General features: G+C 40.4%; 1 protein-coding gene across 2 annotated transcripts in view; it reads left to right on the top strand.

The window, feature by feature from the left end:
• The window catches only part of grik5 (glutamate receptor, ionotropic, kainate 5), a gene marked incomplete at its 3' end in the record, with an annotated part of 37,399 nt that extends 29,917 nt beyond the window's left edge, over positions 1 to 7,482 (top strand). Inside the window, exons 15-19 of one of the 2 annotated variants that reach the window (XM_079241408.1) lie at positions 1 to 82; positions 1,069 to 1,294; positions 3,727 to 3,855; positions 5,384 to 5,505; positions 6,868 to 7,482. The exon at positions 1 to 82 is cut by the window's left edge and continues 84 nt beyond it. In XM_079241408.1, coding sequence (XP_079097534.1) covers positions 1 to 82; positions 1,069 to 1,294; positions 3,727 to 3,855; positions 5,384 to 5,505; positions 6,868 to 7,482 — 1,174 coding nt within the window. Of the gene's footprint in view, positions 83 to 1,068; positions 1,295 to 3,726; positions 3,856 to 5,383; positions 5,551 to 6,867 lie in introns of both variants that reach the window. The other variant, XM_079241407.1, reaches the window with a different exon arrangement.
• Positions 7,483 to 14,142: the final 6,660 nt, after the last annotated feature.

The following is a 14,142-nucleotide window of genomic DNA, read 5'->3' as shown; positions in this document are numbered from 1 at the left end:
TGAGTCTCCAGACGACTTGGCAGACCAAACCAATATAGAGTACGGGACCATTCATGGAGGGAGCACCATGACTTTCTTCATGGTACGGCCCACCACAGCAGCTTGGAATTGGATTCTGTGAATAGCTTTATGTGTATCTGTAGGATCAAGCTGAACTGCTCTATGTGTTGTCGGTTGGATTAACAGATTTACATTGTTGCAATATGTAAAGTGTTTGTTTGTGTGTACATATGTCGTCCCATAAGTGGGCTGAATGTCTACCCTCATATTTGCCAGTGTGTGTCTGGGTTTGTCTGTGGCCGTCTTTATGGCTTGTGTTAAGTGGCTGATTGCCTGCGTTTACTTTTTGAGAACGCTTCTGGCACCCGAGTCGACATCTGTGTTTGTCGTAGTGTATTTTGTCTGTGTGTGTAGGTGTGTTTGCCTGTGGGCGCATCTGTAGGTGCATGTTTAAAACAGTGTATTTGTTTATTTGTGTGCAATGGCCATATGCCAGTTGGTGTTTGTTTTTAATTCTCTAGTGTTTGTCCGTATCAAGGATATAAGAGAAAGTGGTCTGTGTTTCTCTATAAGCCAGATATATTGCTACGGGACATTACCACTCAGTGCCTAATGCAAAGCAACAAACAAAACACACAAAGACGCTCGCCTCTCTGCTCTTTTGCTTTCTTCTCACATTTTCAGATAACATATAAATACATGATCCTGTTTTGGAACTCACAATATTTTTTCAAGTGCTGATAATAACGTCATGTGGATGACGGGTGAAGCATCCTCCACGCTTAGTGGAAATTAACCATTGTCTTGGTTCACATCACTCCCCCATTCTCCTTTATTTATTGATATTTTACAGCGCTTGTCACCATTTACTCTGGATTTTCTGTCCCATATGGACATCCTTTTGTGTCTCTGGGATCCAGCTATTTAGTTTTATGTCCTTCTGTTTTCCCCTCCCTCTCTTTTTCATTCTCATTTCCAGACAGATGCTGCACATTTTGGGGAGCACGTAAAAACACTGGTAAAAAGTCACAGCTGAATTTGCTTTATGTTGTTCCCATTTTTCTGCAGAACTCACGGTACCAGACATACCAGCGGATGTGGAACTACATGTACTCCAAGCAGCCCAGCGTATTTGTGAAAAGCACAGAGGAAGGCATCGCACGTGTACTCAATTCCAAGTACGCCTTCCTTATGGAGAGCACTATGAACGAGTATCATCGTGGCCTCAACTGCAATCTCACACAAATAGGAGGTCTGCTGGACACCAAAGGCTACGGCATTGGCATGCCTCTTGGTAATTCTATTTAAATATCCCTTTCAACATAAACAGACTTAATTAGGTTTTTCTAGTGACTGTTAATGAAATTGAATTCATGAGTATTTAAATGTGAATGTGAAAAGATCTTTAAATGTTAAATGTTACACGCTTCAGTTGGTAGTGAGTGGTTTTCTTTGGCTTCAAAACCCACTGGAGATGTCCTCATCGGGGCTTTAAAGGTCATAAACAAACCTGTCATGTCTTTGATTTGACCTACACTTAGAGGATTGAGATTATTTCTAAAAGTAATGATGGAAAATCAAGAGATGTGATGTGTGGGACTAAAGGACTCAGAACAAAACAGCTTTGACTTCTACATGTCTCAGCATTTATGTGAAAAATAGCAGTTTATTTATTCACTGTGGGATTTCAAAATGTAAAGAAAATAATTACAGAGCAAGATTTAGAGCAGGTACTACCAGCTCTGGTCCTCTGGGCTGATTCAACATCTTGGAAAGTTCTGCCTGTAAATGAAGCATTAAGTTGAGTCAGGTGTCGGCATAATGCACATACGCATAAATTCTGTGTGCTTCAAGGCTGAGCATTTTAATCACAATGGTACTTTCTACTTTTGATTGTTTCGTCTGCATTTTTTGTTCAATAATACAAGCTTCCACTTTATTAACCAGGCATCCAGACCAGGGTATGAATTAGACCTGCGTAAACTGTACTGTATGTTCCCAGTGCACAAGAACATTCGTGCACTAATGCATTTTGGGACAAGGAGTTAAAACTTGTTTAAGTAGCATAAAAATGGAAAACTGTGTCTGTTCTGTTATTGTAATTTATCATAAAAAGATGACTTGTAACTGAAACTTTTTGTTTAATCTGTTACTTCAAGGTCAATGTTTTTCTGAGAAGGTGAACTCTTCTTATCTTGAAAAAAGCCGTGGACACAGTCATTAGTCTGGGAGCTATTTACAGCTGAAAGTAAAGTAGGTTACCTATAGCCCCAGTGAACTCTGAGAAACTGAGGGGGAAAAGTCTCAAACAGAAAGCAGTTCTAGCTAAATTTCTTGTGGAACCAGAAGTGCAGCGTGACTAAGCATGTCCGACAGAGGGCAGAGTGTTTGAGCGTGAGTGACAAGGACTATCTTGGATCTATTTATGTTCTGCTGAAACTGTAAACTTTATCAACAAAAAGGATTAAAAGTCACTGACGACAGTAGGAGCAGGAACACTGACACAAGATCAATTATGCTAAGCAGACACGTGTACTTGCAGCTGATTTGTGAGATTAAATCTGGTTAAAACGCTTGTATTTATTTTTTTTTTTAATCCATGGAATTATTTATTGATAATTAATTAAGTATTGGGACGTGTGGTAATTGCTTTTCCACACATGCTCAGCTCAGTTCTTTCTTTTGTTTTCCACACAAAGGAGATGCCACTGAGTCTGTTCTGATGAAGAGGTCAGCGATAGCTTGACTTTCTGGTAGGGAGCAAAGGGAGAGATAAAGGAGAAACAGATGAAGGAGAAGCAGATCAGGGGTGAAAGACCAAAAGAGAATGAGACATGTATATATTCGATAGTGCTGCCAAACAGGGGGAACACGGTTTTTACATTTTCCTCTGGCAGTGCGCATATTCTGTTTGACACAAACAGACGTTATTGATAGGTTGAGAAGATAGATTAATTTCTTTCTTCGCAGTTCGATGATTGATTCCTTTGAAGATGCAGTTCTGCATGTGGAGTTGCAGCCAGGCGATGGTAGCTTGTAAAGGGTCGACACCAACAGGAGATAAGAATAAAAAGCAAACGTGACATTTAAAGTTAATAAGGATTTGCCTTTCTGAAGAAGACTTCAGGAAACAGTCTGACACATAACTTCAACTCGCTTTGGGCTGATTATCTGAGTAATGTTTTAAAATATGAAGAATTTTTTGCATTTGTATTTTTTTTTATTTCCAATTTGAGCTGATCAAGTCAGCTGACTCGGTTTCAGAACTAAGCTCAGCTGCTTCTCCAGACAGTGTTCTCATTATTCTCTTTAATCCATGAAGCGACTGTTGGTGCGCTTCATAAGGGAGAGATCTGTTTATTAGAAAGAGCTTTTCTCTCTTCATAGCCAGCTATCACTATGATACCTGGGAATATATTTGCATTTCTGGTCAAACAAACCATTAAACGGCCCCAGTCTGCTATTGTGTGTCTTGATCATAAGATACTTTGATTTCTGTTCAAGCAGCTGCTGTACCGATGTCTCTGCCTCTGGTTGTAATCTCACTGTTTATCTCACTAATCCTCTCTTTCTCCTCACCGCAACATCACTTGTGTCCCCCTTCAAAGCTGCAACAGCAATTCTTTCCCTACACTTTCATGTTTTTCTCCTCTTCTCAAATAGCTTCTTTCTAAGCTGCACCTTGCCCACTGCTGACTCTTATCTTGCTTCTCTGTCATCTGCCAGGATCTCCGTTCAGAGATGAGATCACACTGGCCATCCTCCAGCTGCAGGAGAATAACAGGCTGGAGATACTGAAGAGGAGGTGGTGGGAGGGAGGACAGTGTCCCAAAGAGGAGGACCACCGTGCCAAGGGTGAGTTGACCGCAGCTGCCTGTCTCCTCTCCCTCCTCTCCTCTGATGTCCCCAGTAATAGTCTCCTCACTCTCTGCTACACTGCAGCTAATGGCTAATGCCTAACCTAATGTCCCTGTGAAGGGTGCTTAGCACAATCTGCTTTCCCCAAATGCATTCTGTTTGTCTCAGGTGGCGTGCAATGTGAATTTTATTAGAGAGACTGTGTGCACGTGCATTTTCAAAGTCAGCAGTTGCATGAAACGCGTTTGCATACAGGCGGTTGCTGGTGGATTTAACAGTTTCTGTAACAAAGTACTTAATGAAAGATTGTGCAGACATTTGAACAGTTCATGTTAAATACTTTTAGCAATTTTCTTATTTATTTCATTCTAGCTATTTAACACTCCATGTACTTTACGTCATACTAGCCATATGCATACCCCCCCACATACACACACATCAGATTTGACACATGTCTGTTCAACAGAACTTTGTTTGCCTAAAAAATGCCAAAATCCGTCCCTCCAAACTGGACATTATATGTTCCATCTTGCTTATTGAACCATTCAAACAATCATTTACAAAAAAGGATTACAAAGATGTGATTCTACTTTTTGACTGACTGTGGTAATTTCACCAAATAATGATCTGGATAACTTTAGGGATTCTTGCAGCTTGATGTCGTCGCATACCACTCTTTCATCTAGGTGCTTTCTTCTGATTTTTTTCCTGATTGTGATTCCATTTCTCAAATTTATATCAAAGGAACCTAAACGTTCATTCCAAAAGCAGAGGAGATCCAGTAGTTTGGGTTTCGTCTCTCATGCTTTTATTAAGCTGTGTATCCAGGCTTGCAGGAGAATGGAGGAGTCTGCGTGATGTAAATGTCATCTTGCGAGCTGAATGTGAGGCTCCCTGAGGACATCCATGTATTTGCCACTTTTATGACCATGTGGACTTGTTTACTGTCACATAAGTGTCACAAGACTTCACTTTTCAACTCCGTGACATTCAAATGTCTTTTTTAAATTAAGTTTGTAACTCATTTTTTAATTAACAAACACAATAGCTTAGAGGCAGGACATTTGAATTTCTCAATATTTCTCGGCTCAGGACCATGGTTGGTGTGTAAAAACAGGAGAATATTCAGACATCAAATTCCAATGTCTTGTAAAAAATCTGGCCAAGAAACACATCGTAACCTTACCAGACAGGCAGCTATCATTGCACAGACCTGCTCCAGCGCTTACTGTTTGTAAAAGGATGCTAGTCTGGAATTATGAACCTGCCTCACCTTGAAATTGCTTTTTGAGTTCATTGAGAGCCTCCAGGACATTTGGATCTTTATAGTGCATTTCCACTTTCACCATTAATAACTTCAACACCAGAGATGCTGCAGGTGAAAACAGTAATGGTGAAATCCAGGCTGCAGAAGGGTTTGTTGTGTAAAAAAAACAAACAAAAAAACAATGGCACATTACACTAACTTGTTGCCAGTGTCGACGTGTTTGCATCACTGTATTTGTGTCCTGTGGCTCTCTCTCAGGTCTGGGCATGGAGAACATTGGGGGTATCTTCGTGGTGCTGATCTGTGGCCTCATCATCGCTGTGTTTGTGGCCATTATGGAGTTTGTGTGGTCAACACGCCGCTCGGCAGAGACTGATGAGGTATGCCCCCATACCTGCCCTCGCCGACCCCACAGATATACCCCAGTAGGTTCCCATGGCATCCTGCCAACCTTTTTTGATTATGTTGTTTTCTGTGTGTGTGTGTGTGTGTGTGTGTGTGTGTGTGTGTGTGTGTTTGTGTGTGTGTGTGTGTGTGTGTTTGCGTGTGAGAGTGGGCAGATTTCCTTTTATGCTCCTGCCTCCATTTGTACATATTTGTACGTGCCCTAACATTTGAGTTTTCTGTGTGTTTTGTGCATGTGTGATGGGAGGAACGTTCAAGTTTGTGACTCTGACCTGCCGTGGTGTCAAAAATAATACAAGATGTAGAGGATTTGAGTGCATGCTCTGCCTGTTTTAACGTCTCTGTGCCCTTTAAGTGTTTGGTGTTTATTAGAATGGCAAGTGTTTGTGAGCTAAACATGATAGATCGGATAAGCAATATTGAGAAATGCCAATATTTGCTTGCATAAAGAAGTAGTGTGATCTTTTTTCCCTGGCATTAAATGTCACGATGTATCTTCTTTTACATGCCTCACATGTACGCTGGTATTCTTCGTTTCCATTATTGGATTACTTCTCACCCATCTCACTGTGCGTTTCTCCCTCTATCTCTCAAACACACACACCTGCTGTCATTCGGCCATCAGTGTCTGTTCTCCAATAACGAGTACTGTTTCTGTTTATGTGAGCACATGACTTTTGATCTTGATTTTGATCAGAGTGTTTGTTTGTAGTGGACTTGTCAATGCTTTTTCTTTCGTCATGTGTTCAAATAACAGTGGTCATGCTGTTGGACTCAAGAGAGACTTATGGATGTGATACCTGTGTCTGTGTGTGCTGTGTGAGTGAGTGCTTTTGTACATGTGCACCTGAGTTTGCGGGCCTGCCTGTTTGTTCATACAGTAGTGCCATGATGAAGTATCCATAGACTTAACAACATTTTGGTGTCCTGTGTGTTCAGATTGTAATAACTCTCTTTGCTCCTTGGATATTCTCCCATCTCTATCCGTCTCCACATCCTTCCCATCACCTCGTCATTTCTGTTTTTAAACCATCCCTACATTTGTTGAACTGTGCCCTGGCTTCTCCTGCAACTCTTTTGTTTACCATGTCTCTCTCTGCCTCCTCGCCGCCTCCTTCTTTTTGGGCTTCTTCTTTTTTTTTTTTTTTTTTTTTTTTTTGCTCTCCCTCTCGATGTTATTGCTCTCCCTCCGCTCTATTTATGTACTGCCTTACCACTGTCTTGTTGTGCTGCCTGCCTACTTTGTGTCTGTGGCACCTGCCCTACCTTTGCCTCCTTCCCTTTTCCTTCCCTTCCGTCTTTCCTTCTTCCCTCCCTTCCTTCCTTTTCTCCTCCAGGTGTCTGTCTGTCAAGAGATGATCACAGAGTTCCGAAACGCCGTCTCCTGTAAAAAAAGCTCCCGCATGCGCCGCCGTCGACCCTTGAGCAGCTCGGCAGCCTTGCGCCACCCTACCCGCATCGCTCTTGGGGCCCCTCGCCCCCTACGGCTGGTTCGGGAAATGCGGCTCAGCAACGGGAAGCTGTACAGTGGAGCTGGCCCCCTGACAGGTGGAGCAGGAGGTACAGGGCAGCCGGATTTGGGCCCAGGACCCCAACGGATACTTGATGATCCATTGGGAGCCAATACCACCCCACCTCCACCTGCCCCCACCCCTGTGATGCTGCCTACTCGCAGCTGCACCCATGTGAGGATCTGTCAGGAGTGCAGAAGAATCCAGAGCCTGAGATCAGGCAGTAGTATAGGATCATCCTCAACAAGAATACCACCCTCATCTGCCCCCCTGCCCCGATTACCTCCACCCCCTCCCCCATCGTCCTCCAACACAGACAGTGAGGGCGGAGGGGGGACAAGCCCAAGGAGGCAACCACACAGCCCCCCACCTCATACCCCTCGACCCATTCCACCTCCACAGAGCAGCAACAACACAGACCTACTGGGGGACCAGGACTGAGCGTAGGAGCGACTGGGTGGGGGTGGAGGGGGCAGTGGGACATGTGCTTCTTAAAGAAACACTATTTCTACAGGTGAAATTCATCAGAGATCAAAAGGAGTGTGTGAAGAGGGAGAGAAGCAGGAACAGGAACTCCACAGGAAGGATGCTCTCCAGGAGGAGAAGGAACAGGACCACTGTAGCATTTCTCCATTTCAAGCTGAGACCTACAGAAACAGAACTGACTGCAAGATGACCATCGGTTAAACTTCTCTGTAATCAGCTCTGGCGAGAAGCTCAGTTCGGACAAATCTGGGATGAAATGCACATGGCTGGAGGACGACTTCCTTTTGTCTTCTTACTCCCCTCTCACTTGACTTTCAGAGTCAAGAGTGTTGGTTTTCTTCCACAGATGTGCCGTGACTTCCCTGGAAGCCAACTAGCTGTTTGGAAAAAACGAAACCTTATTGGAGGACATATTGCATTTGTATGAGATTAAAAACAGCAACTAAAAGACTTGCAGAGAATTATTTCTGTTGTTTTTTTTGTTTTTCTTTTGTTGTCTTTGTTTTGTTACCAATGTTCTAAGTGGGAATAAATACAGACTATGTGTGACAGTGTGGTGGATTATAACATAACTCAAAAACAGCTAATTTGTTCGGATGTTTTGTGTCCCTCCCTGTTTCCCATAGATCCTCTTTTCCAGATTGTGTCAGAAAAATTGGATAAAATAACTCCATGACAACATAGTACAAATAGTAGCAGAGGGAAGCGTTGATCTGCCTTTCTTTATTGCCTCTCTTTCAGTTTTTTTATATTCTGTGTGTGCGTGTAAGTTTGTTTCTAAGTGTGCAAACACAAAGCATGCACCCAGCAACAGCACTGTCCTGCAGACATTAGATAATCAGACAGCAACAAAAAAGGAAGACAGAGCAAGCAAGAGTCTTTGAAATGTGAAATTAATGTCCCTCGCTATCCTGAGTAATGTTCGCCAAGCATTTACCTTTTTTCCGTTCTCTGTTCACACTGCATAGACTAGATAGGGAGACCAGGTGAGCCAGAGAGGCAAGATAAAGAAGTGCAAAAGGAAAGCAGATAGAAAGAGCCAGGGAGTGAAAACACTACACTCCTGAATTTAAATTAGAAATCCGTCCAGAACTATTTCCAGTGTTAGATATGTCCTGATCTGTTAATTCCAGGCATCTTTTAAGGGGCTTGTTAATGCGCCAGCAGGCTATGGCTGCAGCTGCTTCCCTGCTCACTGTTCAACAGGCTGCCTTGGCCATCGGCAGTAGTAAGTCCTGCCAGAGTGATAGACTCCACACACGCCTTGTCAATAATGTTTCAAGCTTTTGATCGCCTAATTACTCCCCTTGGTGGCTGGGGACTCATTTAGGAGAGGCTGAACACAGGAAAACATGCCGATGAATACATTTGGAAGATTTTTTTTTCTGTTGCTGAATGAGAGTCTCACCCACTTTCGTTGCTTTTTTATGTCACAACGCAACTGTCATTTGAAGCTCAGACCAAAAGTATCTAGAATCTATAATAAATGCACCAAACAAGATTAAAATCACCCTTCTGTTCAAATCACCTGCAGCACATGTCAGCAAAACAGCTCTGAGCCAGGCATGGCATGGTAAAGTGGCAAGAGATTCTATTGGTTTGGTGGATTTAAGGTGGAGCATCCATAGATTTGAGTTTTTCATTGGTTGTAGATGTGGGGAATAAAGATGCTGGGTCCGTGTTGGGCTCATCGCCATGATGCTCTTTGGTCCATTCCAGTGTAGTGTTTGAGGTGTGTCGGGGTGCAATATTCTTCTTGGAGAATGCTTAGTCTGCAGCCATGTTTAGGTGGTTCATATGTGTCAAAGTATCCACACAAATACTACCAGGACCCAGATTTTCCCTGTTTGGCTCGGTAACAAGATAATCGTTCAGTTGTTTTAACATTATGGCTGATTAATATTCTAAAGCATGTAATTTCTAAATGTCTTTTGTTTCTTATTTCTGATTCCAGGCAACCACTGCTGGTAACCTCCTAAGCTTAGCTTTTACATATGAATATATATCTGTCTGTTCTTTTCAGCTAAGAAAATGCTGAAAAAAACATGTTTTTGCTAACATACTAAGTTTAAAATGACCGTTACATGGAAGCTAATAAATTGTTGGAATAATGAATTGTTTTTGGTCTAACTAGTTTCCAGGATGATCAACTTTACACGTAAATGATACAGAAAGTATTTGACTAAAATTGTGTTACATGTCAAAAAGGAACCTGCAGCACATTAAGCTTAAAAATTACACAATCAGAATTGTGTTCAGGTCTTTATGTGCCTTAACGTCTGGGCAGTGAGTTTGATAAGCGTGTTGGCACAAGCAGCCATACAGCCTGTAGCTCTTTAGCCAACTTTTCATTATGCCTTTGGGTAAAGCAACAGTCTTGCTTGTAGTATGGATTATATTTCTACCATTTTGGCACCTCACTTTTCTTTTTTTTTTTTTTTTTGCTTGTGAGAAATGTCGGAATCTAACATTGTATAGTCAACCCAAACGCTTGTAGCTAGATCTAGAAAGCATGCAGTGACTTAACGTCTGGAGTTGTTTGTCGACTTGGATTGTATGGTTAGGTTGTTGCTAAAACTGCTTTGTGGCACAGGTCCAAATGTTTCTTTTATTCAGTGCCATTTCAGTTAGGCTAATTTTATATTTATTTGATACACTAAATGCTTAGTCCAATATTGTGTTTGTATGACTTCAATGCAGTAATTTCCATCATATAATCAATGTTTTATTATGTGCTTTGTTAGCATTTCTTGCTTGTGGAACGTGCTGTCCACTCATTTCTCAAACTAAGCCTTACATAATGGCTCACCATTGACTGGACATGGGATTATTTGATACAATTGTGGTTCATTTTTATGCAAACACAGTGTTTCTATAAAAAAAAAAAAAAAAAAACACACAAAAGAAATCATTTTGTGGTATTTGTGTTCCAGGAACGCTGACCTCAAAAACATCAGAATTAGCTGATCCAGTGTTTTGGGTACTAGATATTACCTGATTCCTATCACCCTGTTTTCCATTTTGTCTTAAAAGCAAATAATCTTTTATGGCTTCATTTCCAGACAGCAGAGTTTATGAATGTAATGATTCAACCTCTTCTTAGTTCTTGAAAGCTGCTGTTTTTTCTGCTTCCTAAAAACAATAACTTTTATTTGTTCGTGTCTTTGTATTTTGTTTGGAGAGATAGTTTGTTGTTGCACATGTGAACATGGAACCATCGTCCCTGAAAACTTCAACAGCCAAAGTCCCCCAAAAGCTCCGTCAATTATACTTCTAAACTGAGGACCACCGTCATCTTCAGCGTTACCAAACAGCAGGAGCGGAGCAACAGGAACATGATGTCTCACTGGCTTCCCACCTATCCTCATCAAGCACACAGCAAGTGTAAGATAATTAGCAAAACAACCAGTCCGTCCTTTATAAATGCCTCTGAAAATGCAGGTATTGTTCTCTAGGCTAGCGTTGCATTCCTGTATACAAGTATTCATTTGCTTTGAAGCAGATTTGTTGACACCTTTGTGCTACAGATAACAAATGATAACATTGTTTGCACACATTATGCATTTTCTCTGAATGGCAACTAGGCTGGATTTGATACTTCTCTTTATCTCTGTTTGCTTCTGCCTTTGTGTCCAGAATGCTGACGAGCCAACCTTTTCCATAACACAGACAAAAACGCTCTCATCCACGATATCTTTTCCTCAATTCCTTTATGTGAATTCTGTTTTGAAATTGATATGCAGGTTTTTTTTTTATGTCTTTCCTAGTTGAATATTGGAACTTTGTGACAGATTTACGCAGCCATCAAAGTGGCTATTGATATCTTTAAACCGTCAGCTGAAATGCATAATGTGGTAAGACTAGAATATTTTTAAATAAATAAATAAATAAATTTTTTTAAAAGCCAAAATGTTGCTGACATGGCTCCAAAGGGGGAAGGAAGGGTCACAAAACAAATAGTATGGGTGTCTAAGCAGTAACACCACCAAACAAAAGAAAAACATTTGTTTACTTTTATGTTATTTTCCTTGGTATTTTTTCATATTTCTATACTAGTGCTAAATGGATTATGGAAACTGATGACTATTATGATTAAATTGTTATATTCCTATTGAAAAACTTGAGGCTCTACAGTGTGACTGTGGGGGAGGGCGTGGCGTGGCGTGGGGATGAAGGCACGGATGTTCTTCAGAGAAATCACCCTGTTGGTCAAACTTATAGACACACAAAGTTCTTTTATAATAAAATTATTCAAACAGCCAGTGGTGTCTTTGCTTTTCAGCTGAAAGCTAATTTCCTCTCACCTCTGATTTCAGGAGCAGGACCCCAAAACCCCCCAAGAACGAACAATAACGAATACGTAGTGTACAACCACGTTTCTATGGACAAACCTCAGTTTATGTGAAAAAGTTCACCGGAACACCGAATGTACTTATTTGTTGTTCTGTATTAACAATACCATGCTTTTGATCAGAGTACTGCAGTATTACCTACATGGGTTTTAGTATTTGTGACGATATACCATACAATACGATGCAATGCTTAACAATAAATAATACTGAAGAAATCATGATAAAACTTGTGATTAGACTGAAAACAAGTTTTGACTCATTATTAACAATATACATGTGTTTGTGCAGCAGTGATTACAGGTCAAATATGATGGATTATCTGCAGTATACAGTTGTTGATTAAAAAAAGAAACATTGGCTGTTAACAAACTTGATTATTTTATATAATAAATGGCTATTTTAGTTGTAATAATACTTTTTTTTTTTCTAAAATCAAGACCCTATTTTTATCTATTTATTTAAAAAAGGTCCCATTTACATGTGCTGTTCCTGAATCAAGCTCCTACCTGCCATCCTAAGTAAAACATCTTAGAAACATTCTTATAATGCTCATATTTTACGTGTTTTCATAGTCTACAACACATAACTGCTTTAACTTGTTGCACTGGATTCTCTCTTTACACTTCAAGAACTGATAAGAGAGAGTAATGGCTGCACTTTTTTATGGTTGCAGCTGTGGGCTCTGTGCATGGTTTGACCACAGGATACATAACGTACTTTGTGCTCTTTGCTTCCTGCATCTGCATATTTCCTGTCAACATCTGATATGCAGATGAGTAAAGCCAAAATATGTCGAAACCAAGTAAAAACACAAATCAAAAGAAAGCAGACATTGCTCAGCTTAGTTTAGTTTGTCAGTTCCTTTTCTTTTAAGCATCACATGAAAACTGTGGGCTTTAGTTTTATGAAACATGTTTTTGCTAGAAAAATGTCCAACTTTAATGTTCAGCCTGACGCATGTTCGTTTAAAACCATGACAGCTTGTCAGATTAACTTTAGGAACGATGACTTGTATCTTACTGCAGGCTTTCATTCAGTTTGTGTGGAACATTTTATTGATCAATGGCTTTGGAGATGTGATTACATTGTCACTAATTGTAAATTTCACGATTACTTGATTATTTTTACTCTGATTCTGTGTCATTGGATGAAGGAGTCAGATCTCAGAGTGGATTCAAATTGAGTCAATGTGAGCAAACCTCGTACGATGATTTATTCCTGTAGTTTATGCAGTTTTTCTCTGGGATTGATAAAGTTATTTTCGTTTTCATTTATTAATCCTACTCATTATCTTCATTCTATTTTCAGACTTTCTCAGAAACTTTCTGACTCATGCGAACCTTTCTGGTGAAACATGAGGTTCGGATTGTTCTAAATATAAAAGCATCTTTATGAGCCATATGTAACGATGGCCTCATTATAAAGATTTACAAGTTTTTTTATGACTCATCTCTGCGTAATATCAGATGGAAATTTTCAACAACCTATGAAATGAAAATCAGACTTTCTGGATTCTGTACAATGGTTTTAGTACATTTATAACAGCAGAGAAATTTCATCAACATAATTTGCTGAACAAATTTAGTAAATGGAATTGTACTTCTATAAGAGTTTCCCAGTCATGTCGACCCTTCAAAGCACTTTACACTATACCCACATAGGTACATCAGGGGGCAATTTGGGGTTCACTGTCTTGCACAGGGACTCCTCAGCACATAGTTAGGAGAAACCTGGAATCAATCACACAACTTTTCTCTTGAAAGACAGCTGCTCTTCCTCCTGAGCTACAGCAAGCCCGTTTAGTGGTTCTTTCAACAAAACTGTGGGGGAAAAGTGACAAAGTGGCACACAAATGACCCTACATCTGTCATTCCTACAGATCTATTGCTTTTCAGTCTCAGTCTCCCCTTTGGATCAGATTTGTGAATTTTCACTTCCTAATAATAAAGGCTTTGGGTTTAAACCCATCTGGTTGTTGGAAATCCCAATAAACCTGCCGCATATTCGTCAAGTTTGCTCCTTGGGTGAACTGTAACACCAGCGTTACGTCACTCCCAAAAACATCCAATAACTTCACCCAAGATTCACCTTTTCACCTTTTCAAGAATTAAGACAATAACATTACATGTTTTGAAAGTTTTGCATCAGAATTAATCAGAATTTAATATCGACTAAATTTGCGCTAATAATTTTTAAAAATGTTCATTTGCAAAGTTTAAAAACTATAATCTTAGCTGGAAGTAATGTGATGTAAATCAAGCTC

This window comes from Telmatherina bonti (genome assembly GCF_933228915.1).
Source record: "Telmatherina bonti genome assembly, chromosome: 5".
NCBI lineage: Eukaryota > Metazoa > Chordata > Actinopteri > Atheriniformes > Telmatherinidae > Telmatherina > Telmatherina bonti.
Note: the sequence above shows the minus strand (reverse complement) of the source record. Positions and strands in the feature narration are given on the sequence as shown.